At 49.5% G+C, this 25972-nt stretch overlaps 10 protein-coding genes across 10 annotated transcripts; 7 read left to right on the forward strand and 3 right to left on the reverse strand.

Annotated features, from left to right (window-relative positions):
* Positions 1-322: 322 nt before the first annotated feature.
* On the forward strand, positions 323-3959 carry N7525_003588 (calcium/hydrogen antiporter; the record flags this gene model as incomplete). Its single annotated transcript, XM_002558963.2, has 5 exons — positions 323-452; positions 513-2371; positions 2421-3383; positions 3456-3619; positions 3692-3959. The coding sequence occupies 5 exons, from the start codon at positions 323-325 to the stop codon at positions 3957-3959; spliced, it is 3384 nt and encodes a 1127-aa protein (XP_002559009.1).
* A 394-nt stretch (positions 3960-4353) lies between these two features.
* On the reverse strand, positions 4354-6302 carry N7525_003589 (FGGY-family carbohydrate kinase; the record flags this gene model as incomplete). The annotated part of the gene is made up of 3 exons (XM_002558962.1): positions 4354-5418; positions 5475-6035; positions 6090-6302. 3 exons carry the CDS (start codon positions 6300-6302, stop codon positions 4354-4356), a joined length of 1839 nt encoding a protein of 612 aa, XP_002559008.1.
* A 601-nt stretch (positions 6303-6903) lies between these two features.
* Positions 6904-7538, forward strand: N7525_003590 (uncharacterized protein; the record flags this gene model as incomplete). Its single annotated transcript, XM_002558961.1, has 2 exons — positions 6904-7409; positions 7472-7538. 2 exons carry the CDS (start codon positions 6904-6906, stop codon positions 7536-7538), a joined length of 573 nt encoding a protein of 190 aa, XP_002559007.1.
* Positions 7539-8395: 857 nt separating this feature from the next.
* On the forward strand, positions 8396-10251 carry N7525_003591 (F-box domain protein; the record flags this gene model as incomplete). Its single annotated transcript, XM_061212753.1, has 2 exons — positions 8396-9359; positions 9410-10251. The coding sequence occupies 2 exons, from the start codon at positions 8396-8398 to the stop codon at positions 10249-10251; spliced, it is 1806 nt and encodes a 601-aa protein (XP_061069774.1).
* A 406-nt stretch (positions 10252-10657) lies between these two features.
* On the reverse strand, positions 10658-14938 carry N7525_003592 (uncharacterized protein; the record flags this gene model as incomplete). The annotated part of the gene is made up of 5 exons (XM_061212754.1): positions 10658-11398; positions 11451-12436; positions 12490-13028; positions 14462-14538; positions 14615-14938. The coding sequence occupies 5 exons, from the start codon at positions 14936-14938 to the stop codon at positions 10658-10660; spliced, it is 2667 nt and encodes an 888-aa protein (XP_061069775.1).
* A 497-nt stretch (positions 14939-15435) lies between these two features.
* Positions 15436-18869, forward strand: nic96 (linker nucleoporin NIC96; the record flags this gene model as incomplete). Its single annotated transcript, XM_061212755.1, has 5 exons — positions 15436-15896; positions 15973-16639; positions 16704-17685; positions 17751-18484; positions 18543-18869. 5 exons carry the CDS (start codon positions 15436-15438, stop codon positions 18867-18869), a joined length of 3171 nt encoding a protein of 1056 aa, XP_061069776.1.
* Positions 18870-19308: 439 nt separating this feature from the next.
* On the forward strand, positions 19309-21132 carry N7525_003594 (RibD family protein; the record flags this gene model as incomplete). Its single annotated transcript, XM_002558955.2, has 1 exon — positions 19309-21132. The coding sequence occupies one exon, from the start codon at positions 19309-19311 to the stop codon at positions 21130-21132; it is 1824 nt and encodes a 607-aa protein (XP_002559001.1).
* Positions 21133-21471: 339 nt separating this feature from the next.
* On the forward strand, positions 21472-23255 carry N7525_003595 (uncharacterized protein; the record flags this gene model as incomplete). Its single annotated transcript, XM_002558954.1, has 2 exons — positions 21472-22374; positions 22431-23255. 2 exons carry the CDS (start codon positions 21472-21474, stop codon positions 23253-23255), a joined length of 1728 nt encoding a protein of 575 aa, XP_002559000.1.
* Positions 23256-23622: 367 nt separating this feature from the next.
* Positions 23623-24600, reverse strand: N7525_003596 (Chromosome segregation in meiosis protein 3; the record flags this gene model as incomplete). Its single annotated transcript, XM_061212756.1, has 3 exons — positions 23623-24126; positions 24195-24273; positions 24371-24600. 3 exons carry the CDS (start codon positions 24598-24600, stop codon positions 23623-23625), a joined length of 813 nt encoding a protein of 270 aa, XP_061069777.1.
* A 340-nt stretch (positions 24601-24940) lies between these two features.
* Positions 24941-25759, forward strand: N7525_003597 (putative NADH-ubiquinone oxidoreductase 21 kDa subunit; the record flags this gene model as incomplete). The annotated part of the gene is made up of 5 exons (XM_002558952.1): positions 24941-25000; positions 25084-25100; positions 25154-25359; positions 25425-25627; positions 25685-25759. The coding sequence occupies 5 exons, from the start codon at positions 24941-24943 to the stop codon at positions 25757-25759; spliced, it is 561 nt and encodes a 186-aa protein (XP_002558998.1).
* Between the last annotated feature and the right edge of the window lie 213 nt (positions 25760-25972).

The raw sequence follows: 25972 nt of genomic DNA on the forward strand, positions 1-25972 counted from the left end.
CGGTCAAAGAGCCATTCCTCTCCTTAGGCATACTTTTTTTTACCCACGAGTTTCGTCCTACCTGGACCTGCAATGATTTATATGCATCTCAACTAATGAAACTTTCCTTGATATTCTTGATTCCTGCGTTTCACCTAGATCTATTGGGTCCGATAATGTCACTGGGAACTTCGGTCTCATCGCTTTGATCTTTTTCTCTCACTTTAGTTTGGGTCAACAAAGACAGCATAAAAGAGAGAGGACTCCCTAGTCTTTGCGATTTTCTCTCTTCCTTTTCCTCCAGCTTCTAAGGTTCATTGTGTACTTGTCAAATCACAGCGTTATGGCTGGTGATAAAGGAGACCCTGACTCTCAGGAGTCGACGCAGCCATCTGCAGCGGCGGGAACCGAAACACCGACTTCTGGACCAGTGCCTCCAATTAGATCATCTGCCTCCACGCGGAGAACATACGGTAAGCTTGTCGTTGGTGCAACCTACGACAATGACGGCTTGGGCTGATCCAAAATTGCAGGTACACTAGATCCATCCTCCCTCGAGCCGACCAATCCCGAAGCTCGTGATGATGGCCAAGAGGAGAGTTCGACTCGCGCGTTCACGACACAGTCGTCCACAGTCCCCGACAAGCCCCGAAAGCCCTCGGTATCGCGTCGCATGTCTTCCAAACGTCACATCCCCCACAGGGGGCAAGGGTTCTCGACAGACGATGATGTCAATGAGGTCAAGCAATATATGACAATGAAGCAAAGTGCGAACGCGCAGCAATCCCCCAGGATACGTCCACTACGGGCGCAAAGCTCGACCTTGAGACGACGTCCCAGCGTTCGTCCCAGGCCCTCTCCAAGGGCTGATTCAGAGGGTTACAACGCGGACGACATAGGCTTGCCTGAACCAAGTCTGGATTATGAAGAAGACCTCCCTTTTACACAGGCCGGGCATGGCAGCGGAGGGGAGAGTGACGATGGCGAGGAGGAGGATGGCATAGAAGACGATGAAGACGCAACCAGCGATGCTGAGAGCTTCACACTCAAAGACCGCCAACAGGCCATCAACGAAACACATCCGTTTGGTATCAGGATCTGGAAGCCTGCGTTGTACAAGAAGAGCCGTTCTGTAGAGAAGACGGCTGAGGGTGATATCCACTCATCTCCTGGAGGCTATGTTAGTCCCATGCTTTTTTTGACCAATCTACTATGGTCTCTGTTCTTTGGATGGTGGCTTGCCCTTTTCGCTCTGTTGGCCGCCATTGCATGCTTTTTCTTTTCCTACTCATCCAGTGCTGTGGCATACGGAAGAGTATTTGCAGGTCTTTCGCGGTATCTGTTGTACCCGTTCGGATCATATGTTCTTTTGGAGACAGATGAGAATTATGCCGAAGAAGATGAGGGCGAGGGACGCAGTATCAGTGAATATGAACAATGGCAGAATGGCGACCTGGAACATGGTCGTCTTTTCTTCGGGCCTCGCAGAAATCGGTCCCTGGTCGGCAGGCGAAGAAACAGCGTCGATTCGGCCGGTGAGCAAGACAGCCTTCTCGGGAGGCCCCAGCGTGGACAGCGCGAAGACTCTTCTCAGTTCGCTCAATCCAAGCGTCGCCTGTTTGGGCGGGGCGAATGGACCTTGGGTCGTGTCGTGTTCTTCGTGTTTTTCTACTTCTTGGTCGGTCCGTTGATGCTCATGGTATCGCTCATCTGCTGGCTCTTGGTATTTTGGATTCCCATGGGCCGTGTAACTATTACACTTGTGAGCCATTTACGCAGACATCCGCTAGCACTGTCCTTCCATTCCGATTCCAGATATGCTAGATCGAGCACCACCTCATCTTCGTCTTCCATCCTTCTTTGCACCTACAGAGCTGCAGGAACGAGGTACTGGAAATACACTCTCGATGGAACGAACATCTTCCTGATCAATCTTCTTGGTGTGGTTGTGTTTGTGATTTTCGACTACTATGTCTTGGGCCACTTCTTGGGTTTGCAGAACTGGCTCACACATCCGGCCTTGATCTTCCCTCTCGCTCTGCTCTCCATTATCCCTCTGGCCTATTTTATTGGGCAAGCCGTTGCCTCGATCTCCGCTCAATCTTCCATGGGTTTAGGTGCTGCCATCAATGCTTTCTTCTCAACTATCGTGGAAGTATATCTCTACTGTGTCGCTTTGACTGAGGGCAAGGCTCGGCTTGTCGAGGGAAGCATCATCGGTAGTATCTTTGTCGGCATTCTGTTTCTCCCTGGTCTGTCCATGTGCTTCGGCGCACTCAAACGCAAGACCCAACGGTTCAATGTGAAATCCGCCGGTGTGACCTCGACGATGTTGTTGTTTGCAGTGATTGCTGCTTTTGGTCCCACCCTCTTCTACCAGGTTTATGGCAGTGTAAGTTTCACCTTCCTTCGCAAACGGATCTAAACTGACCGGTGCATAGCATGAGCTGAACTGTCACTCGTGTGTCAGTTCCCTCGATCCAGAGACACGCGATTGCCGTCGCTGTTATTTCTCACAAACAGCGGCTGTCGATGACCAGTTCTTTCAGAGGGCGGTACAGCCATATGCATGGATCGCTGCTGTTTTCTTGTTCCTTTCATACGGCATCGGCCTATGGTTTACTCTCAGGACCCACGCTGCTCTTATATGGGCATCAGAGATGGAGGAAAAGAAGAATCCCCAGGCCCCTGCCACCCAATCTGCGCAAGATTCGTTCTACGAACCACGGCACCTGCTTTTCCCAAACGCCCAACCCGAAGCATCCGGTACCACTTCTGGGCCCAAAGATTCGATCCGCGAATCTCAGTTGTATAAACGAATCCTAGGCCAGTCGTTAAAGCATTTTGGCTTGGAAGACAATGGCTCGGGCAATTTGGACGGAGTTGGAAGTGAAGCTACCACAGACATCAAAAGCAATTTCCCACACTTGGTGCCCCCCAATTCCAGCGGTGAGGACGGTTGCCCCGTGCCAAAGTTTGTCCGCAGTATGGCCAAAGAAGACAACGAGCGTCTAGTACGCCAGTTCACGGAAGTGGCAGCAACAGCAGCAACAGTGGCTGCTCGGGATGCGGCTCGAAGTCGCAAGCCCAATGTCCAACACCATCAAGCTTCTGTTCGTCAAGCTAGCCGCCCTGGTCCAGAGCGATCACGAAATACGGCTGGAGAAGAGCTTGAAGATCTCGGGTTGCCTGTGGATCCCACTCATGCTAGCGGAGGGCATGATGCACCCAATTGGAGCAAAGTTAAAAGCTCTGTCATTCTTCTTGGAGCAACTGTCCTCTATGCGGTGATTGCTGAGATTCTCGTCAACACAGTCGATGTTGTGCTAGAGAACGTGGATGTTGATGAGAAGTTCCTCGGCATTACTCTTTTCGCGTTGGTGCCGAACACAACGGAATTCCTGGTACGTTGGCTACTAAAGGCTCTCTGTCCGAGTCGAATTTGAATTTATATTGTTAACTAACACCCCAAACAGAATGCCATATCATTTGCCATGAACGGGAACATTGCATTGTCTATGGAAATTGGCTCTGCCTACGCACTGCAGGTCTGTCTCTTGCAGATTCCTGCTGTGGTATTCTTCAGCGCTTTCTACGGCCGCTCGCTGGACCCATCCGAGCTTGTCAGCCACTCATTCAAGTAAGATCTCTCTTTTTTTCTTTTCGTTCCGTCTCTAGCTGAAGTGCTATGGCTAACAACATATTTCAACAGCCTGATATTCCCCCAGTGGGATATGATCACCGTTATTCTGTGCGTCTTCCTGCTCTCGCATGTATACGGCGAAGGAAAGAGCAACTACTTCAAGGGATCCATCCTTGTGCTCACTTATCTCGTCGTTCTGCTTGGTTTCCACATGTCGGGATATGTGAATATGGACAGCATGGGAGTGGATCGCTTTGATACTCTAGCCATAGGCGGCACCAGTACTTCTGACAAGTTCTACACTGTCGGCCGAACAAGAGGCGGGGTGGCCTACTAGACAAAGTGCATATGTTGACTGGTCATAGTGGCTCTTTTTGCACAAGGCATTCATTGGCTTGTCCGAAGTAATGTTGCATAGCGAGCTTCTTTTTTCCTTCTGGTTTTTCTGTTTATATGCTTGACGTTCATATGGAGGGTGTGACTTGTCTCTTCTTTACTTTCCTGATGACCGATGACATGAGCTTTATAGCTCAATGCATTAGGCATGGCTTTGCAATGATTACATGTATGATTTTGAGATTGTTACTTCATTCATACTTTTTATTGTGCGGTAATGACCGATACCGAGTAACCCGAACAGAATAACATGTGAACCGTGACCAATATTCCAGTGCCCATGTCTTTGTCTCTGTTTTTTGCGAAGGGAAAATCGTCAGGATCGTCACATTGAACTAGGTGGACTTCGAATTCCAGGCCCCCACGGCGTCATCCACCATCCCACGATATTTCTGTTGCTTGAAGCACTGTTCCAGGAAGACCTCATACTTAACACCGAGCAATGCTTTCTCGTTCGCATCTTTTGTCGGCAGCACCTTCTTGCCAGGCTTGCTCATCCGATCCATGATATCCCATAGATCTTCAGTTTTGCCTTGGGAGTCAGCGCTGGCAGCCTTAGCGCCGAGCATAGCAGCACCGTGACATACCGCAGCATGGATGTACCGAGGAATCAGCACAGGCATGTCGCAGGCAGATGCAACGAGGTTGACCAGAATGTCATTCTGGCATTGTGAACCTGACATGAAGACCGAGGTGATGCGGTGTCCTGCCTTGTTCATTGTCTCCACGATCTGCTTAGTTTGCAGCGCAATGAACTCCATGGTGGCATAGTAGTAAATGGCAAGACCATCCACAGATTTGTCGCTGGTCAGTCCAAAGATGGATCCAGTCATGTTAGCATCCCCTATAGGCGATCGGTTCCCCCATAGGTCACCGTAGAAGAAAAAGTGGCGTCCGAGATAAGATACACATGGTGCTCCTTGGCCATGTGCCATCTCTTTAAGATGCTCGTTCAGATATTCGTAGATGTTGGCATGGTATGACTCGGCAATCGAAGTAGCCTGGTTGAATGCAGGGTGAGTCTCAATTACGTGCTTCAGCAATTCTCCGGTAGCAGATTGCCCACCCTCGGCCATCCAGTATCCGGGGAGAATGGTATCCCGATATGGACCCCAGACGCCATCAACAAACACCGGGTCTGGTGACATGGCAAGGTGACATGTCGAGGTTCCTGCGACAGCCGCGAGGCGAGAGAAGGCCTCTGACCTATCAAGTTTGGGGATATCTGCGCTAGATTGACCTGGGTCCAGATCGACCTTGGATCCGACGGTACCGATCCAGCCAGCGTAGGCGTCGATCACACCACTACCAATGGCGATACCAGCTGGCAGGCCTAGTTCTGCTGCAGCCTTATCGCAGAGAGTGCCAACCAACTCACCGGCACTCAAGTAATCACCGTTCTGTGTGGCACCAAAAGTCAGTCAACTGCGTCATTGTCAATTAGGGAAAGGCTCACCACCCCGTCGACTCCGCCCATGCGCTTGAAGTTATCTTCAGTCAGGTCCCCCAGACCAATGTCCTGCAAGAAATCTTCTTGCCATCCCTTGACGCTCCCATCGACACCAACGGGTACGTATCCTTGCTTGCAGACCACACTGCAGAAACTCCGCTTTTCGTTGCCCGTGGCAATGTGCGTAAGGGCATCCGCCAGATCATAGAACTTGCATTTGTCAAAAAGCTCCTTGGGCATGTGGTTCTTAAGCCAAAGAACTTTTGGGATCTCCATCTCAATGGACATCTTTCCGCCAACATAGCGCAGCAGGTTGTGATTGGTCGCATTGATCTTCGCGGCTTCCTCAACTGGACGGTGATCCAGCCACAAGATCACGTTGCGGTCCGAGTCGAAGTTCGGGCCCGTTACCGAAATCGGCTCGTCAGTATCATTGGAGAAAACCGACAAGGAGCAGGTGGCGTCAAACCCGATACCTCGGACCGTGTCAGGGTTGATATTGTGCTGGCTAATAGCGCGCTGAACGGCGACACAAATGCAATGCCAGATATTGGAGGTAGATTGTTCCTAGAGGCTAGGTAAGACTTATTTGGCAGCCAACTTGCTTGCGCTTTTACCCACATAGTAACCGTGCTCTGGTTGCCAAAGACCGATGTTTTCTGAGGCCAACCCCACAATATCACCTTTGGCGTCGATTATGCAAGCCCGAGCGCTACCTGTTCCGACATCAATGCCAATATAGTGGTCAAGATGAACTGTCAGATCCTCCCGAGGGTCACTGGATGCTTTCCGGGAGATCTGGTGCGAGGCACGACGGTAGGGCAGCGAGGCCATGTTGCCGTGGAGCTCTTTACTTTGGGGATATTTTGGAATTGATAGCTGTGGAGCTATAGATTGCTATTTAACCATAGATTAGCGAGTCACGAAACATGGAGTATAGGCTAGTGGAAGCAGACTTACTGTTAATGTGTATATTGAGATTGAGGGATGTATTACAAGAGGAAAAGGGGAACTGTGTGTAGAGGCCCGGGGAGAATAAGGTATGACATGGATTTGCCCCAGCCCTGACGGAGCAGTGCTAGCCGGTACCTTCGCAGTTTGTACTTTGACGGTACCTCAGCGTTCCGCTATTCGACTGCGATGACCGAGGTACTTCCATGTACCATATGCAGAGTATACCTGGTTTCTATAATGTACATGCTCTTTTTTTACAATACATATACTAGATCATTTGATATAATCTTTAAACAGTCTACATATGTAAATTTAGCTAATACCAGCTAATACCTGAGTAACGTACACATGTATTCATCGGTATATATGTACCCGTGGACGTATGTATTGTATGTAATCGTGGGGTTGGAGCTCGGGAGCTCGGACTTCTCCAAAACGTTGACCATCTCAGTCTCAACCCTCCTAGTTCTTTCTCATCGCCATGCGGTTCCTGCTCACCGTTCTTAGCGCTGTGTCGCTCCTAATTTCTGTCGCCAATGCCTCCCTTTCGACTGATATCCTATATTGGCCCTTGGGATCGCCACAACCGTCCGTCCTCGCGCGTGTCTCCTACGACCCAGCCTCATTGAAATCGGACGTGGTCGCATATCACGCACCAAAGGATGACCAGACCGATAAACTAGTACGCGTTGGTCTCTACATTTCAACCCCCACGAACAAAAAGCAATGGGTCGGCAGTCTCGTGTCATTGGCCTCTTTAATGGCCAGTGAACAACCAACATTTCGCCTTCACCTCGGTCCGGCCAACGAAGTCTACACTGTATCCCTATCTGCATCGTCTGCCAGCGCTGAAGGCTCAACAACTGTTCCGCGAATTGAGCTCGTCTCGAACGAATCCGGGACGCAGCCTCACCTGAACAAGCCAGTGATTGTCGGGCCCGACGGTCAAAACCCAGAGCAACCCGAAGAAAAGTCTCTTTTACAAAAGTACGTTGCGGATAGCGGTGTATCATCTCTTTGTTTCTTTCGTGTGCTAATCAATAATCTAGGTACTGGTGGGTTCTTCTGATCATCACTTTCATCAGCATGTCCGGGGGTGGCGGAGAAGGACAGTGATATTCGACTTCTCATCATATTATATCCAAATAATAATTTGAACCGTACTTCGCGGTCTTGTCACTCTCCTGAACAGGCTAGCTTGCGTATTTTCGCGGATATAGTTTCAACTACAAGTACCAAGGCATAGACCTCCAGCTACGAGTCGCTTTAACGGCCACTTTTGGCTGGAATAAACCAGGTCTAATTATTGGTATATCGTATATAGAATCTGTAGTTGTACCTGCAAGAACCTACATATGTAGTACCCCGGTGGTTTTAGGTCGTGATTTTATAACGGCTTGGGCACTCCATAGTGAGCACGGTATAGCCAGTGCAGATATACTTACCCACTTTCTAGACTAGAAACAAATAGAATAGGTTAACGTGAACCTATGGGCCTGTTTCTGTATTTCCTAGTGGTAGCTAACAGGTAAGTGCTCAGGTGGATTTCATTGAGATTGCGTACTCTGAAACTATTTGATATTTTTGGTCTCGGTCACATTCTAACATATCTGGCGGAAGAAAGAAATTTATTATAAAAAAAAAGACCCAAAAGATCCATATCCTACCTTCTCTAAGGAGATCCCTAATGTAGTATATATAGATATAGCAAGGCGGAGAACAACGACAAAACATCAAATAAACTTGAACTTTGAACCTGTGAATGTCCCTAAAACCGCTCATACGTTTTTTCTTTCAAAGAGAAGGGGAAAAAATTAACAAAAAAAGTCCCCAATGTCCTGACTTGGCCACTTTGTCTCTTTCTGCCTGGTCATCAAATCAGCGCTACCTGAAGGCAACAAAAGGTCTGTGCACGGTTCACAAAGTCCTATAAATCTATGCTAATCCTCAATATTAGATCTGGGACATCAAAGATGCTACTTCAACTTCCCACAGAGCTGATACAGCTAGTCCTTCGGCACTGCGAGACATCAGCCTACTTCCAGGCAGCCTTTTCAAGCCGCAGGCTTTACGAGATCGCTTCCAGCAGCCGAGCAGTCATCGTTCATCAGCTACACAATACTCCTGGTTGGAACGACGGCATTGAAGCTCATCAGACTAGACATCTGTTTGGTGAGTTAATGAAACGGTCTTATGAACAATTAGATGGTGCAGAACATTACGCCATCCCCACCTATAAGTACCAAAACCGAGTGATTGACTACCATGCATCGACAATGGAGACATCAGAAGACAGCATCCGAGCACTGCTTGTCTTCAAAGGCCACAGCACTGTCCATCTGGTTGACATGAGTCATGGGGGTCAGACTGAGGTCCAATTGAAATCGCCGGGGCAGGATATTGGGGAGGTCGAGATCATCCAGACTGCCTTTGATGAACATGGCGGGGTCTATGTGCTGCACCGATTCAAACCATTCCTAGACCAAGAGCTGGATACAGACCACCCATTTGTTAAACACGCTCTAGAATCTCACCCCAACGGGAGTATTCACCTGGCCTACCATCCCTTGAATTTCAGGGGAGACACCATTCGAATGTATGACTTTCCCGAATGCCGAGATGATAGACCACTGGCTCTCTCTGTTTCCGACGACCAATTTGCAATATCATGGCAAAACATGCTTGACCCCTATGATCATGAAGTCGTTCTTTATACCCCGCTCTACGACGAAGATGACGAAGATGACGATGACGACGATGACGACGATGACGAAGACGACGACAACGACGACAACGACCACGACGATGACGACGATTACGACGGCGACGACGACGATGAGGACGACGACGATGAGGACGACGACGATGAGGACGACGATGACTTGGTGGAAGGCGTTATGGAAGAAGGGAAGGGAGATAATCCCTGTAAAATTATTCGTTCGTTTCGGTCATTCTGTCATATTAGAGCTGGTTTCTGACATCTCTAGATGCCGCTTTTGAGGCCTACGTTTTGACAAGCACCAACGATCAAGACCCATCTGCCCTTTTCTCTCGGAGAATAGGCCCTGTGATGAGGCTGACTTTCAATGATCGAGGTCTTCAGTTGCTCTATCACTACCGAGCTCAAAACATTTACGGTGCCTTTCAGAGACTTGAAGGCATTCCTGGCCCCCCAGGCGAGCCGAAGCCCCACGTTAATAAGAATGCATGCACCGTTCAGTTTTCGCCGTCCCTCTCGCTTCAGTTCTCAATTGGGATACCATTCTTCGGCACCCATGAGCTCGGCGATAGAACTCAGGGAGAACAGTGTCATTGGCAGTATCTCGCCTTCGGAATTGCCACCCATCGCGTTGAGAAATGGACTGTGGCATGCCTTCTGAAGTCCGAATCATATACTGGTCCGCGATGTACCCATGTTCTGAATCTCGACCGTGGAAGGCGTTTCGACGACTGGCAGATCATGGCGCAACTGGGGGGATTCCGGGAAATACCAACCTCGCATGGATCTCCGGTGGCAACTTCGCGTCGCGGAACTCGTGTTGCTGTCGTTAACTGGAAAACCCTGTATGTATGGGCGTTGAACCCCTCGGAATTGATCCAAGACAATCACACCGGCTTTTATCCATCATCGTGGGAAACCTCTACGGGTGTCATCGAGTTGCGACCAGTTGTCCTCCAGCTAGAGGCGGTTTGCTCTCAATTGCGTTTCACTGAAAAGGAAGATGAGTTGGTTGCGATTACTGATCGTGGCGTGATGTTCCTGGATATCGGTTATAGTGGGAAAAGCAAGCAGCCCGTCAAGGGCCAGGGGTGTAATCATAGTATATGACAAGTTTGAGGAGCTTGGAAAACTTGGGGTTTTACTAAACTCCTGTCGCTCGGAATGTGGCAGTCAGGCTGCTCAACACCAAGGACGCATCTATGGTTATGAGCCTTCTTCGAAGCAGGGGACTGTAACTGAAAAGGAGCAACTTTTGAATCTCATCAAACCAGGACGCTAACATTGTCTTATGCAAGACTACGCAATAAGACCCGAGATTAGCGCTGTCCATTTTTCCCTATCCACAAAGCAAACCCGAAACACCAGAAAATGCAGAACCACTAGCTGTATGACATTGTACATAGATCAAAAGAAAACCATGGCCCTGAGAATGATGCAAGGCCAAAAGGGGTATCCCAGGGTCGTCATCATAGCAAGAGAAAAGAAAAAGTAAAGAAGAGCCTCGTCCAGTGTTCTAGTCCATCTCAGAAGCGAGCCATTCAAGCACGCTCTCATAGCAGAGTGCATATTGACTCAGGTTTTGTACCATGCTCGGTCTTTGTCTTCGGAAATCCTCAACTGTCTTCGCAATTAGATCAAGATTGGAATCTCCTATCCATTCGGAAGATCCGCTGGGATTTTGATCCAGGCCTCCACCACCGGCAGCCTGCGCACGTTGCCGTTTCAACATGTCCAAGACACTATCAACGGTGCAGAAGGTCCCCGTACGCCCACATCCGGCACTGCAATGCACCAGTACTGGCCGCTGACCCTTCGGTTCTGCTTGCTCCCTACTAAATCTGGAGTTGCTGGTGGCACGAATGACCTTGTTACACTGCTCAATCAAATGGAGAAGATGAGTGGGCTGTGACGTTGTCCCAAAGTCGGGCCAGTAAGGATACTGGAGCTGGGTGATATCCCGAAGTGGCTCGAAGGGGAATGACGTATGGCAGATACTGAAGTTCCGCACGGTGATGACTGGATTCTCGTTTGTGCCATCATGTCGGTCGGTCGTCTTAGGGCTGCCAGCCGTGGGATCGATAGGTCCGCCCTTGGATTCGATATTGATGTGCTTTTCCGAATAGGCCTTTACCTCGAACGGTCCATATTTCCCAGACTCCCAGTATCGGTGGCATTTTATCTGTCCTCGCTCAACCTCTGCGGTGAGGGAAACGAGTAGTCTAACGTCTTGCTCCCACACAACGCGCCAAAAGTCCTACATATCGTGAGTAACATAACATCAAGCATGGCGAGGGGCTATCACGCACATCAAATGTATCAGGAACGGGAGCCTGAGTGGCGATGTATTTCCGATTGGTAAGTTCAGCGGAAATATGGTTCGCGTTCACATAATCACAGGCCCCAGATGGAATCCCCTCGAGTCGGACACGGGAATGATCAAATGGGTAAATATCATTGTAACGGTTCTTCGTGCCTTTCTCTATCCCCGCAACGCGATATTTCTTGGGGCTACCATTGGGGTCAGCCGAAGGTCCTTCATATGTTAAAGCCTGTTTCATGCGTTCCAATTCTGTTTTCTCCAAAACCAGGAACTTGCTCGAGATGATATGCCCTTGGTCCTTGGTATCGGAAGCGCCCCGCAACCAGGAAGGGAGTTGCTGTCGCTTCACCTCGGTCAATTGATCGGGCTGTTTCAGAGGAATTTGGCCGACGCCTCCGAGGAGATCCATGTTCTGTCGAATATTCCCAAAAAATGGATTGACGGCAGAGGATGATTCTGGCAAGGCGCAACCACCCACGACAGGAGCAACGGATTGTAGATTGATTCTCATGGCAGAGGGAACTTTAGAGGATGGTCCGGTCGTCTGCGTTTGTGGCTGCTGAATCAAATGTGGAAACCGCTTCGAGAAACCTCGGAATCCGTTTTGTAAGATCAAACCATCTCCTTTCCAGTCTTCAGCCTGGAATTTATTGAGAAGGTTCAGAAGAGGAGCTGCATCCTTCAAATCCGCCGCGGCAGAATCGTATACAATGATCACGTCACTCTCTCTCCAACGAGCGAAACTCCGTTTGTCGGCGTCGTCTGTGAAGGTGCCCTCTAATTTCTGCGTATCAAATGATCGACGCTTAAGTAGGGTAGTGGGGATGCATAAATTGAGTGATCCTTTGATATTGGCCTGTCTGAAATGAGCAAATGGGCGAACATCGAATAGCATGGTGTTTGACTGAGATGATTCAAGGAGTTCGGCGCAGCGTTCGGCTGATACCCAGGGAAATGAAGCGGGAGTGGCTCCTGAAGAAGCAATGTTAGTATCTTATTAATTTGTCGAAGATGGACGGCCATACCTTGTGGAGCGGGCGCTGAGTTCTTGCCGGCTGGAAGCCTCAGTTCGTTGGGTTGCGCAAATGAAAAATTTCCCAGCGAATGTGAAGGTGAGGGATTTGACCATGACGTCGTCTGGGGAGAGGAAGGTCCATGAAACGCTGATTCTCGGCGTATGCGGCTGGTTTCAGTCTCAGTTTTCAGTAGATCCTTCAATCCCGCTGATACTGATTCTTGGGAGAACGTCGGTAGTTTTGGACTCGGCAGAGGTTGTGTGTGGGGCAATGTACTCCAGTTCTTTTGCATGGGTAGCCCTGGGTTGGAGGTCTGTTGATTGTTGGGGCTTTGCACAGCCATGCCAAAATAATTGGGACTTGATCTTTCTGTAAAAGCCGCGCTAGACATCATGCCAGTGGTTGATGGGGACATGGTAGAATGGAAGGACTGTGTGACACCACCATCGTGCTGACCACTTTGAGCACTTTGTACCCAAGGTGAGGAGGGTGAGCGTCCTGGGCCTGTCATGGCAGGCAGGTTGGCTTCCACGACTCCAGTTCCTGGTCTGTCGAAACACGGTCAGCTCAAATCTCCCTTGGCAATGACACCCGCAGTTGTGTAGCAGATAATTACAGACGGTTTCTCAAGGATCAGACTGACAGGTGCTCCCAAGCTCCGGACCAAGATATCAGGGTCTTCGAAGACCTAGAACCGTGGCAGAATCGCTGGTCATAAATGGCATTCAATACGCGAAGGTGAAACCGAGTGTCTCAAGTAAGAGTTGAAGGGAAACAAACGTAAGCAAAGCTTCAGATGTAAGGGACCTCGAGATATACGCAACTGACGTAGCGAGATACAAAGAGGGGCAACAAGAAGCGAATAGACTGGGGTCCAGCCAAAGGGGAAAACCAGCCAATGGAACGAAAAATGCCAAATAGTGGGGGGCATGAACAGGTCTGATATCAGAGAGAGGGCATCTGTGTTATTGCATGATTAATAATCTGGAACTAGCCCTGAGTTGAGAGAAAATGGGTGAAGAAGAAATTTGGGGGCTTCGAGAAGAAAGTTATGACGTTGTTGTGTGGGGGATCACGAGTTCACCAAGTTCTGACGTAGTTGGTGGATTACGATATTTTGTTAGAACGGATTTATTTTTATATACCTAGGGATACGTAGATATATGAAGAGAGAGTGTGTGTACGCATATTCCAGGGAAGTAATAGATATATGTTGTATACGTGGATATAAAAGGATATATAGAAGCACTAAATACTAAGAACCCATCTTGGAAGCCCAGTAGTCTGAGCCGGCTTCGGGGCTCTCGTACTTACATAACTAGGTAGGCTCGGGGCCAGGGCTCGGGCACCTGGGCACCTGGGCAGCCAATATGGCTGAGTAAGCGGTCGACAAAAGACCTCCCCTTCCATTTATGGATTCAAGATAAATCAATATACATAGATACATAGATATATACATATACATCTATGTACTCAAGGTTGAATTTATGCCCGGCTTGTCTTTAGCTTGATCAATATTGACAATGACCTCATCTCAGGTCTTGGTTAGTCGCGAGTATCCAAGGGACTAACCGTAAGTGTGGTTCCACTCATGCAGGTTTCACGTCAATACGACAAGTGACAAGATGAGGCAACAGACTCGAGAGGGAACCCTTCCCCCAATTTCACAGTCAATGGCCCAGCATATAAGATCTGGGAACCGGAAATGTATTGTATGTTGTATACAATTCTCGAGAGGCCGAGAAAGTGAGCGAGACCGATTCCAATGGCTACCTACATAAGTAGGGATATTGGTGCATAGGACACGTCGTATGCAAAGGTCAGCCAGATAATTGAGTGGCTGCCGCCCCATCTCTACAGCAATGTACGGTAATGTACCCCTAGCAACGAGCTCATATGATAGGTGAGATCTTGAGGGAAGCGTGTTTTTGTCACGTTCGAGGATGCCGGAGCACTTGTGTACTTGGGTTCAAAGTGTTACAGCCTTCCATCCGGTTCACCTTTGAATCGCTCTACTCGCTTCTGCTCCCATTGATCGAGATCTTTGGCCATGAGTCTCTGTAAGCGTGCGCAATAATCAGCATTCAGTTCAATTGTCAGGCAATAAAATAAGGACCAAGTAAGCGATACATACGTAGTATTCTTCCTTTTCGTCGCCTATAATCCTCCTCCGCGGGTTGCGTTTGATTCCTTCCTCCCCGTCAGGACCCTTGAGTCCGAGGTCAAATGCTTCGTCCTGACTGAGCTGCTTGACTTTGCGGTCATACCGCTCATACCGCAAGGCAGCGGCGGGTGTCAAGGCAAACGACCCGGCGACAATAACGGCCATGAATGGGAGTCCGAAGAGAATGAAAGGGTGTCGAGACAGTCGCGCCCGGTAGAATGCACCGAGCCGTTCACCGAGGGAAGATGATTCCGTAGCTGCCCGACGAAAGGTTTTGGATTGGAACACAGGCATCTTTGCGAATAAACTTATTGAACGCTATTATTGAACGAAGGACTGGAACGAGAGGATCATTAGGTCCATCGGGACAATGGGTTTGGGTCATTGAGAAATAAAGCCCTGGAGGAACAATCGGATTTCGGTCAATCGGTCAATAGATGATCCGGAACGCCGGGTCGAATTGTTTAGACGGAGCTTCCTAGCCATTCTCTTCAATTGCCTATTGAGGTCTATTGGCTTTTAATCGCTGGCCTTTTCTTTGCCGACATAAAAGCATAGCTCTGCTGAAGCTCCGTTCTTTGCTAGCCGAAGCCCAAGAAAATCCACTCCTCGTGGTGGTCATTCTTGTGCCGCTACAGAGCTCTAGGTGTGCGCAATCCAGTTTTCTTGCCCTTTGATCAGCATCCTTTTGCTTAGTCGCCAGCTCAAAGTGAACTAATTCAGAGAATAGTTTTGCTGCAATCGTACTTTGCATTTCTTTTTCTCAAAACTCTCGAACCTACCAGCCCTCCATGACTTCCAACACCGGCTCTCTCTTCGGAGGGGGTGGTCTTGGAGCCTCGACAACCCCACAGTCGAACAGCCTCTTTGGCGCAAACAATTCGACAGCAAGTCCTTTCGCAAATTTTTCTTCTACAGGGGCGCAAGGCGCGCAAGGCACGCAAACATCGTCTCTGTTCGGAGGTCAATCTCAGGCCCAGCAACAGCCTGCTCAAGCCGCGACCTTGGGCCAGACGCAGCAAGCCAGCAACCCGCAGACCCAGGGACAACCTGCAACTCAGTCAACACAGCCTGCATTTTTCAACAGCCTATTGGAGCGTGGGAAAAAGCGACCATTGTCATCGGTCGTTCAAAACAACAACTTTGAAGACGTGCCCAGTCTCCAGTTAGGCCTGGATGACATTCGAAGGAAGGCGCGAGAGCTAGGCTCCGCAGGACAAAAGGACACGACAAGCGGCAAGAACAGCAAGGCGTGAGTTTCGTCTTTATCATCTTGTTTCGCTTGTTTAGTTATGGGCTTGGCTAACCTTGCAATATGTTATCAATAGTCATTATCTTCTTGCAGCTTCTGGCATATCCCCGGGACAAGCATTGCGAGACCTCAAATCGATGGACCCCCAGGCATCTCTAGCAACCCCAGCGAGGGAACTAGATCACTTTGACCCAGACAACCAACGATTTTTGCGGAATATCCAGCAACGTGGCCGACAAGTCATGATTGCAGAGGGTCTCACCAGAGCTCAGCGGGACTTCGATGCTTTTCTGGAGGAGAAGGTGGACATGGACTGGGAAGACCAACGTCAAAAAATATTCCACCACTTCGGGCTGTCCCAGAAGGATGCCGCCGGCGCTGGAGGACTGAAAAGTACCACCAGGGGTGCATTTGGACGGTCAGCAAGACAGTCCAAGCAAACTGGAGCTGCTCCAGCCAACGGACCCTCAGCCGCATCCCGCAGAAGCGTATTTGGGCGTTCTGGTCTCGAGAAGTCGGTGATTGGCACACCTGGGGCCGGCTTGGCAAGCCGTCAAATATTTGAAGACCCAGCAGAGCGAAATGAGGGGACTGTGTCTCAGTCGCCTGATCTCAGGTTCCAACGGGAGAAGATGGGACACTACGCTGAGAAGGTTCAACAGTTGAACCTCGCCAGGCTTCAAGGAAAATGCTATCCCATACTCGACGAGTTTTCGTACGTTGAGGTGCAAGCCGGTGGTGATGTAAGTCCTCAAGATCTCCCCAGCATACCTGGGGTAGATGTTCGTCCAGCTAATCATTCTCCAGGTGCCTCGGCAACTCTTCAACGCATACCAAGCCTTGATAAGAATTGTCCACGAGAAGCCAAACATCATGAACCCATCGGAGCCCGGAGCAGTGAAGGAGCGACAGTACGCGGAAGATTACCTTGAAGAATCGTCCAAATCTCTCAAAGCAATCGAACTCAAGAAACAAATCCTTGAAGGCTCTAGGAGTTTCCTTGAGAGCACATTCTTCGACGAAGTGGAAACTGCTATTGCCAAAAACCCCCGGGAAGCACAATTGGGAGGAATTCCAACTGTGATCAACAAGATTCGCGCCTATATCCGTCTTCAAGCCGCGAGGAAGGATCTAGCACCTGACGGCACCGAGCTTCAAATGGTGAACCAAGACTACTGCTGGATTCTCATCTTCTACCTCCTTCGATGTGGTTTCGTGACTGAAGCAGCTGAGTACGTGAGTCGGGACAGCGGGTTCCGGTCTTTGGATCACAAATTTGTGACCTACATGACAACCTACGCGCAGAGCAGGAGACTTCCCCGGGACTTGCAGCAAAAAATCAACGGCGAGTTTCAGCAACGCTCACGGAACGCACCTGAAAATACGGTCGATCCTTACCGAATGGCATGCTACAAGATCATTGGCCGCTGTGATCTCTCGCGTCGTCGCTTGGATGGTGTGAAGCAGACCGTCGAGGACTGGATGTGGCTACAATTCAGCCTTGCAAGAGAGGACGATCGCGCCGAAGAGGTTGCAGGCGATGTTTTCGGCCTGGAGGATATTCAGACCGACATCCAAGAGATTGGCCAAAGAGTCTTCACCAAGGGCAACGAGGGACCTGGTGGCTATGGAACTTACTTCCTGCTGCAGATATTGGGAGGAATGTTTGAGCAGGCTGTGCATTATCTCGGCACCTATGCTCCAGTCACTGCTGTTCATTTCGCCATCGCCCTGTCCTATTATGGCCTTTTGCGCGTGTCCGACTTTTACACCTCTGGTGAAGAAATTCGTAAGCCTATCTTCTGCCATGGTATTCTGGTAATTGCTAACCTTGAACGTTCGCGCTTTACGCAGTCTCCTTTACAGTCAAGCAATATCCCCAGATCAATTTCGGATATCTCTTGACCCAATACACACGAGAATTCCGCACTGGATTTGTTGAAGCTGCCATCGATTACTTCACGCTAATCTGCCTCAACGCAGATCTTCCAGGTGCTCTGGGCAAATCCCAAGCGTCAGTTTGCCATGAGGCCTTGCGAGAGTTCATTCTAGAAACCAGAGACTTCGCCAAATTACTCGGCGATATTCGGGCGGATGGTACTCGCCTCAAGGGAGCCATTGAGCAACGTCTCGATTTGATCAAACTGGTCGACCAGCAAGAATTCTTGAAGACTATTACGGTTCAAGCTGCTGCCGTCGCTGATGATAAGGGGTTGATCGCGGATGCCGTGCTTCTGTACCACTTGGCAGAAAACTATGACCGTGTCATCGACATTATCAACCGTGCATTGTCAGATGCGATCGCGGTCGAGCTAGGCAGTGCCATGCCGAAACTGCAGCCCCTACGTCCACGGGTCGACCAAAATCAAGATAGTCAGCCAGAGGCAGTGGAAGCCGGAAGTAGCCTCAGTTTGACTGCCGTGGATGACCCAGGCGTGCTTGCCAAGAACATGATCAGTCTTTACGATTCGGACATAATGTATTATGGACAAATCCGCCAAGTCAACCGTGATGCCTGTGGGTTGCTGCTGCGTATGATGGAAGCAAAGACACAGGTTGAAGCCGGCAGATGGGCGCCAGCTCTTGATGTAAGTGCCTCCAGCACATGGTTTTACTTTATGATTGAATTACTAATTAATGTAACAGGCTATCAACGCTTTGAATATTCTCCCCTTGCAAGCTCAGGGCTCCGTATCCTATATTCGAAGCACAGCCCAAGCCTTCTCGTCTTTGCCGCCCATCATTTCACGCAACGTCGGGCCTGTCATCATGTGGAGCATCACATGTATTGGCTATGAACGCCAAAAGCGTACCTTCGGGATGTATGACAGTGAAGTGCGCCAAGGATTGGCAGATACTTTGCTTGTCATGGCCAAGGATCTCATGGTCTTCTCGGGAATGGTCAAGTACAAGTTGCCGCCACGAGTCTATGAGACTCTGGCTCGTGCTGGGGCGGATATCGGGGCATATTAGATGTGATTCTTCTGAAATACTGAGATACTTTTTTTTTTTTTTTGTGTTTAATGGTCTCTGATAATACAATTGAAGAAAATGCAATGATCAATCTTTCTGATCAATATTTTTTAATACTGTTAGGTTCCCCTGGTATGTAGTAGCTCTGATTGATAATTTGTATGCTACATACAACTACGTACATCCATGGATACCTATGTACATGTATATATGCACCTAAGGACATGCCTGTAGATCCGTTGACCTCAGAACGTGGGTAACATGACCGGGCCTTCATGCTTCCGCCCCACTAAGCTCTTTCCTTTCCGGGGCTCCTTCTCCAACACTTTGCTCTGTGTCGTATATCTTCTATCCGGGGCTACTCCCCAGTGAAATGGCCATTTCACCGCCATAGGTGGGAATACGGAATTATACCTGTATTCTGCCACGCTTCCCCAGGATGGACCATGCCTCCAACGCGTCCGTCTCGAGCTTAGAGGCTTCTGGCAGCCAGGTGGGATCCCCGCACAATGTTCCTGTGCAGGCACAAGACGTTTTGGGAACAGAAGAGATCGGACGGGTGTGCGATATACGAGACGCGATGAACGAAAACTTGTCCGAAATCGCAAGCCCGATAAATTTATCCGGTGCCCTTGATAAACAAGCATTACACGGGGGCGAAAACGAGTCAACACTGCACCGAGCGACTATTAGAGACGCTCACAGCAGCAGCGCATCAACGAGTCAAGGCACAAAGGCTACCCCGAGCCTTTTCAACAATCCACCGAACCTGGCGCGCATACGCAAGGTCCTGTTCGAGTGCAAGGACCCGATAGAGATCAGTCTCGAAGAATTTGAAACATATTGGCCTTTTATTGACAACGTATGGGTCAAACAAAGATCAAATGCGAGCAAAGAGGGCCATTGCACCACCGACTATTACATGTGCCGTTTACGGCGTCCAACACACCGCACATCTGAAACTCGCCCCTTGCCAGAGGGCAAACGCCCTCGTAAAAAACGAGTCCGGGAGGGAGGCATATGTAACTTTCAAATCAAGGTTGTCCGGTTCGAAGGTGCATACTCGACCGTCACTATCGCGAGAACGCCGGGAAGCTGCAGCGTCCACTCTCATGACCTCGACTACATCGACCGAGTGAAACGGAACTCGGGATTAATGGAGTACGCGCGGAAAGAATCTGTGAAGGGATATCTCCCTTCTTCTATCTATACCAAATTCCAAGAAGAACCCGATAAGCTTGGGGAGGCTGGAGGGCGATTTTTCACTGTGACGGACGTTCGCAATATCTCTGCCAAGTGGCGTATACAAAACCCAGAGGTGAATCTGGTCGCACATGAGGGCTATGAGTACCAAAAAGGTCATGGTATTGTTAAGACTCAAAGCGCCGACGGTGTCAACGAGGTGTCCTCTCAAACAAAACCAACCTCGATCTCGTCAGCTTTACCCCCGGACACACTATCATTCCCTCAATTTTCCCTAGACTTCTTGCATCCTTATCTTCCCAGTCAGTCGGAGCGCCGGGAGTTTCCCCATGTCACATTGTCATACGCATCGTCAATGGACTCCAAGATCTCTCTTCAACCAGGAATGCAGACGGTATTGTCTGGACCGGAGGCCAAATTGATGACCCATTATCTTCGCTCCCGGCACGATGCTATTCTTGTCGGAGTAGGGACAGTTCTTGCGGATAATCCAGGCCTGAACTGCCGTCTGGAAGGGGCCGGTGGATTTGGAGGTCTAGGAAGAATGTGGCAACCACGGCCAGTGATAATTGATCCCATGGGCCGGTGGCCTGTTCATCCTGAATGCCGGATGTTGCGTACTGCTGTTGAAGGCAAAGGCAAAGCTCCGTGGGTTGTGTTATCCCCAGGAGCTCAGATCAACCCCCAGACACTAGTGATGCTCAAAGGCTACGGTGGAGATTTTCTCCGCATTGTAGAATACAATCAACACTGGCGATTACGATGGGAAGCCGTCTTCCGTGCCTTGGCATCGGAGGGCATTAAAAGTGTCATGATTGAAGGTGGTGGTACGGTGCTAAGTGAATTGTTGAATCCCGAGTATACAAGCTTCATTGACTCGATTATTGTGACGGTTGCTCCCACCTACCTTGGCCGTGGTGGAGTGAATGTCAGTCCTGACTCGAAACAAGATCAAGAGGGTACACCTAATGCTGCATTGAATCCTCGAGATGTTAAATGGATGCCATTGGGACAAAATGTGATTATGTGTGGAAAGATTCGCGAAGAAACAACCCATTGATGGTCTATTGTCTCTATTCAATGAGGGATAATTTTATGAATACATACAGGAAACATATTCACGCGTTTTTACGCGTAACATCAATAAATAGGGACATCAATGAAATATTGAATCAATGAATCAATGAATCAGAGGTGGCTGGGGAGAGAATGAGAATGTCCACGGGTGCTGTTTTGGCTTATGTTTTGGCTTGGCACTGTTTTTTTTTTTTCCCTCTCCCTTCTACCCTTCACATACCTTTCCCTTTTATTCTTTCAATCTCAGCTTCAAACATTCCTTCCCCCACCCCCTGTTCTTTCTCATTCTTTGCTATTTCTAATAGCTGAGTCGTGAGACAGAATGCCTCCTAAGAAGAACACGTCCAAGTCCGTCGAGGCTTCGACGGAGACGGTAAAGAGAAGTACTCGAGTACGCACCAGCGCCAGACAGGCTACTGTCACAAAGACCGAAAAACCAGTGAAAGAATCTACGAAGCCAACTACGAAGTCCACTGGAAAGTCAACGGCAAAGTCTACTGGAAAGTCAACGGCAAAGTCCACCGCACAGTCCACTGGAAAGTCAACGGCAAAGTCCACCGGAAAGTCAACGGCAAAGTCCATCGCAAAGCCGACTGCAACATCTACCAAGTCAACCGCGAAGCCGAGCAAGATGGCAACTGCTACAAAGTCTACGTCCACCGCGAAGAAGCGCAAAGCTGATGAGGAAGAGGAGAAACCTCGCGAAATAAAAAGATCTCGTGTCGCGCAACCCCGTCAACCAAAACCGAAAGCCAAGGTTGTCATCAACGAAGCCCCAAAAGCTAAGCTGAACGTTTTCGTCTGTGGTGAGGGTAGCTCTGGTGAGCTGGGCTTGGGCACAGCTAAGAATGTTATCGATGTGAAGCGCCCACGTTTGAACAAGCTTCTGTCTGCCGAAGAGGTTGGAGTCGTACAGGTTGCTGTTGGTGGTATGCACTGCCTAGCTCTAACCCATGACAACAAAATCTTTTCCTGGGGCGTGAACGACCAGGGCGCGCTCGGAAGAGAAACCGAATGGGAGGGTGGATACAAGGACATTGAAAATGACAGCGATTCCGACTCAGACGATGAAGACAGTGGACTAAACCCGAGAGAGTCTATTCCAACTGCCATTCCGGCTACCGCATTCCCCGAAGGCACTGTTTTCGTTGAAGTCGCCGCTGCCGACAGTGCCAGCTTTGCCCTGACCGACGATGGCCTGGTCTATGGCTGGGGCACCTTCCGAGTAAGATGATCTCTGACTACCTTGGATACGATTTCTTTTACTAACAACGGTTCTAGAGCAACGATGGAATCCTCGGATTCGACGCGTCTTCTCACGTTCAAAGGACCCCAACTTTGATCCCATCTTTGAAGAAGATCACACACCTGACTTGCGGAGCCAATCACGTTCTTGCCCTGAACGACCAAGGTCGCGTCTACTCGTGGGGTTCAGGACAACAAAACCAGCTCGGTCGCAGGATCGTTGAGCGCAACAGATTGAATGGTCTTCAGCCTCGGGAGTTCGGTCTCCCCAAGAACATTGTCCACATCGGGAGTGGCTCGTACCACTCGTTTGCTGTCCACACCACTGGCAATGTCTATGCCTGGGGATTGAACAGCTTTGGTGCAACGGCCCTCCGCGAAGGCGCCGGCGACGACGAAGCTGCTATCGTGCACCCCACTCTTGTCGAATCACTTTCTGACAGAAAGATCTCCCAAATCTGTGGCGGCTCCCATCACTCGGTTGCCATTGCTGGCGATGGTGAATGCTTGGTTTGGGGCCGTCTCGATGGTTTCCAAAGCGGCTTGAAGATCGATACCCTTTCTGACGACGCCGTTATCAAGGATGAGCGCGATCGCCCCCGTATCCTAATTGCCCCTACCCCCGTTCCTGGCATTAACGCTAAGGTTGTGGCCGCTGCCTCGGATCATTCTCTCGCCGTCGATGCCGATGGCCGCGCATGGTCATGGGGATTCTCCGCTACGTACCAAACTGGACAAGGTACACAGGATGACATCGAGGTGGCTACCGTTATTGACAACACTGCTACTCGTGGAAAGAAATTGAACTGGGCGGGTGCCGGCGGTCAGTTCTCTGTGTTCACAGAGCCTGCCAGCATGTAAGGTCAATACATTCAATTGGCCCCCTTATTGTAACATCTCATGTTTCTTTTCCCCTTCTACGTGTTGTCCCGTTTGCAGAACAGTACGGTGAAGAGTTGCTTTGCAATCTCCAGTTATTCTACTCAGTTAGCACGTTATTTGAAATTAATTCTTTTTCTCTAATGTGATCCCAATGTGCTATTCCTAGTAATTCTAGTTTTAGACTTATTCGGCGTCCGGTTCCATATATACATGGCCCGGGTGATCTGATTAAAATATGTATGGTCTGCCAGTAATTCAGCTGGCTTATCGCTTAGGTAGCTTATTCCTGGTGTTGAACATATCCCATCGCCGTCATTAAAATTGATTATACAAGGTGCGTTCACAACTACATCCCAAGCTCCTTCATGACTTCGTATTCAGCATCATAGTCGTCGTTATCGCCATCTGGTGCCCGTGGAGACGAGGCCCGCACGTTTGGGCGAGAATCAGTCATTGGCTCATCCTGTTCTCTGAGGAGGTCCTCCAAATCATCATCCTCGGGCTCAGGCTCGGGGTAGCTGGTTGTAGCCCGCGCGCTCTCGTTCGGGTCTGGGATAAACAGGTCTTGGTCGGCAACACCTTCCTGGCCTTGAATAATCGCGGCTGGGCTATGATTGGAATCCGCATGGTTCTTAGGGACGTGGCTATTTTCGAGTTCTTCTCGCGTGGGTCCAGAGCTATCGAACAGTCTTGGTTTCTCCTCGTCTATCCATTCTCTTCGCATGGCCTGAATGCGTTTTGAGTGTCCCAGTTTCTCAATCATTGTCAGACCGTCTGCAAATTTTGCGCGCGGAAATAGATCATCGAGCCATAGCTGGTAAAAGTTGAGCAGGCGTGCGGCGTCCTTGAACTATACCGAACTCAAATCAGTTACACTAGCCACACCTTAGGTATGTCCGATATATAGAACCAACGAACCTCGTGCCCTTTGCCCTTGAATTTCAGCTTATGTTTGGCAGTATGTCGCAGTTTTGGTATGCCCGGTTGTGAGAGTAAACTAGCCTGTTCGTCAGCACTGTTGCAGCCCCAAGTGCTCTCCCGAAACAAGATAAAGAAAGAGGGTTGAAAGAAAGAGGGTGGCATGTGAGACTCACCGGCCCTCATCTAATTTGGCCACGGGTTGTCGTTTCTTTGCGACTTTGACTTCTTCGTCAAGACCCAAACCAAGTGCGGAATCACCTGTCCCAGAGGCCTTGGTGCTGGTGGTATTTGGTACATTGTTATCCGGAATAATCTCATCCAAGCCAATATCATAATCGAAAAGATCGTTCAAATCACCCGCTGTCGGTGAGCTTCCTCGCTCTGAAACGTTCGCGTTCGCCATAGTTTCAATTGCGCGCAGATACTGTTGTAGGTGCAAGTATCAGGGTATCGATTTGAGAGAATCAGATGACTGGATAGTTGACCCTCAAAAAGGAAAGTAAAAAGGAGGTGACACTCGGATTGGAACAATTCAATTTCCATGTACTCTGGGATAAGATACTAGTTAACTTGGGATCGCAATCAAATGCCTTGACGCGTGACGCGAGCTGTATCGCTCTGATTGGCTGCTGCTTGTCTTGTCCGCCTTAATCGTGCTAGGCCTAATAAGGTTAGCGTTCTCCTCTCCCTCCAACTCCCAGAACTTCAACCTCGAATGCTTGAACATCCACACTTCAAGCAACATGGCGACCGATACCAAAACAGCCATTGTGCCCTCTAAGCGGGCTAACACCGACTACCCGGTATGATTGATCTAATATGGACCGGGGCTACTACTTTGCCAGGTTGCTCGCTTGCGTACGTCTTTTGCTAACATATCCCACAGTTGATCGATTCCGACCCGTACGATTTACCCCGGATTCTAAGATTTTGTCACAAGCTCACATCTTTTTCAGGCATTTGAAACGGGTGTTCGGATATGCCCGGCCTTCCGACTGGGCCGTGGCTGGCGGTATGGCCTCGGCTGCTCCCATCTCCTTCTGGATCATGGAGAGAGCAAGCCCGTCGCATGTAGGCCGTGGTGGCTTTGCACCCGTTATGCGACTCGCGACAGCTGTTGGTTTGCTTGGCGGTCTTCATATCCTCTATCAGCGATCCTGCCGTAAGCCATATCCCTCCACCTGTACCCTCCACTTCTTTTTTTCCCCTCAACTCACACCTTCACAGAGCGCTTTTATGGCTTCACTGAGAATGCTAGAGAGGTCGAAATGGATACTCGTGAGATGGTCGACAAGGTCAAGAAGGGCGAGCCTCTTTACGGTAAATCCCAAATGTCCTCCTATCTCCAAGGCATGGCAGCCCGCAACTCGCGGTACTCAGAACTTTTCATCCATGTTGTCCCATGGTTCAACTTTGTCAACCATGATCAGGTAAGCCCTCCATTCATGTCGATCTGAGAGGGATGATGTTGATTATTTTCGTATCAGCATGGCGTGGACACTGCCAAATACTACCAGCAAGCCGAGCAGGAATTGGAGGCAGAGCGCACTGGCTCTTCATGAATATACACCATCAGCTAGAAAGAAAAAAGAATGATGGACAGCCTTTCCGTTCAGTGTTGCAGATTTGTACACATATTCGATTTTGTGTGTGTTTTTAGGGGCGCAATTGATATTCACAATACAGATTCCCGTTCTGATCAACCGTGAAGCTTTTCATATTTATATGGAGATTTCCTTTGCCCGGTCGTATTCAAACAGACTCAATCTAGCCCG

This window comes from Penicillium rubens, assembly GCF_028828025.1.
Source record: "Penicillium rubens strain IBT 27055 chromosome Unknown utg000002l_segment0_segment0, whole genome shotgun sequence".
NCBI classification, from domain to species: Eukaryota; Fungi; Ascomycota; class Eurotiomycetes; order Eurotiales; family Aspergillaceae; genus Penicillium; species Penicillium rubens.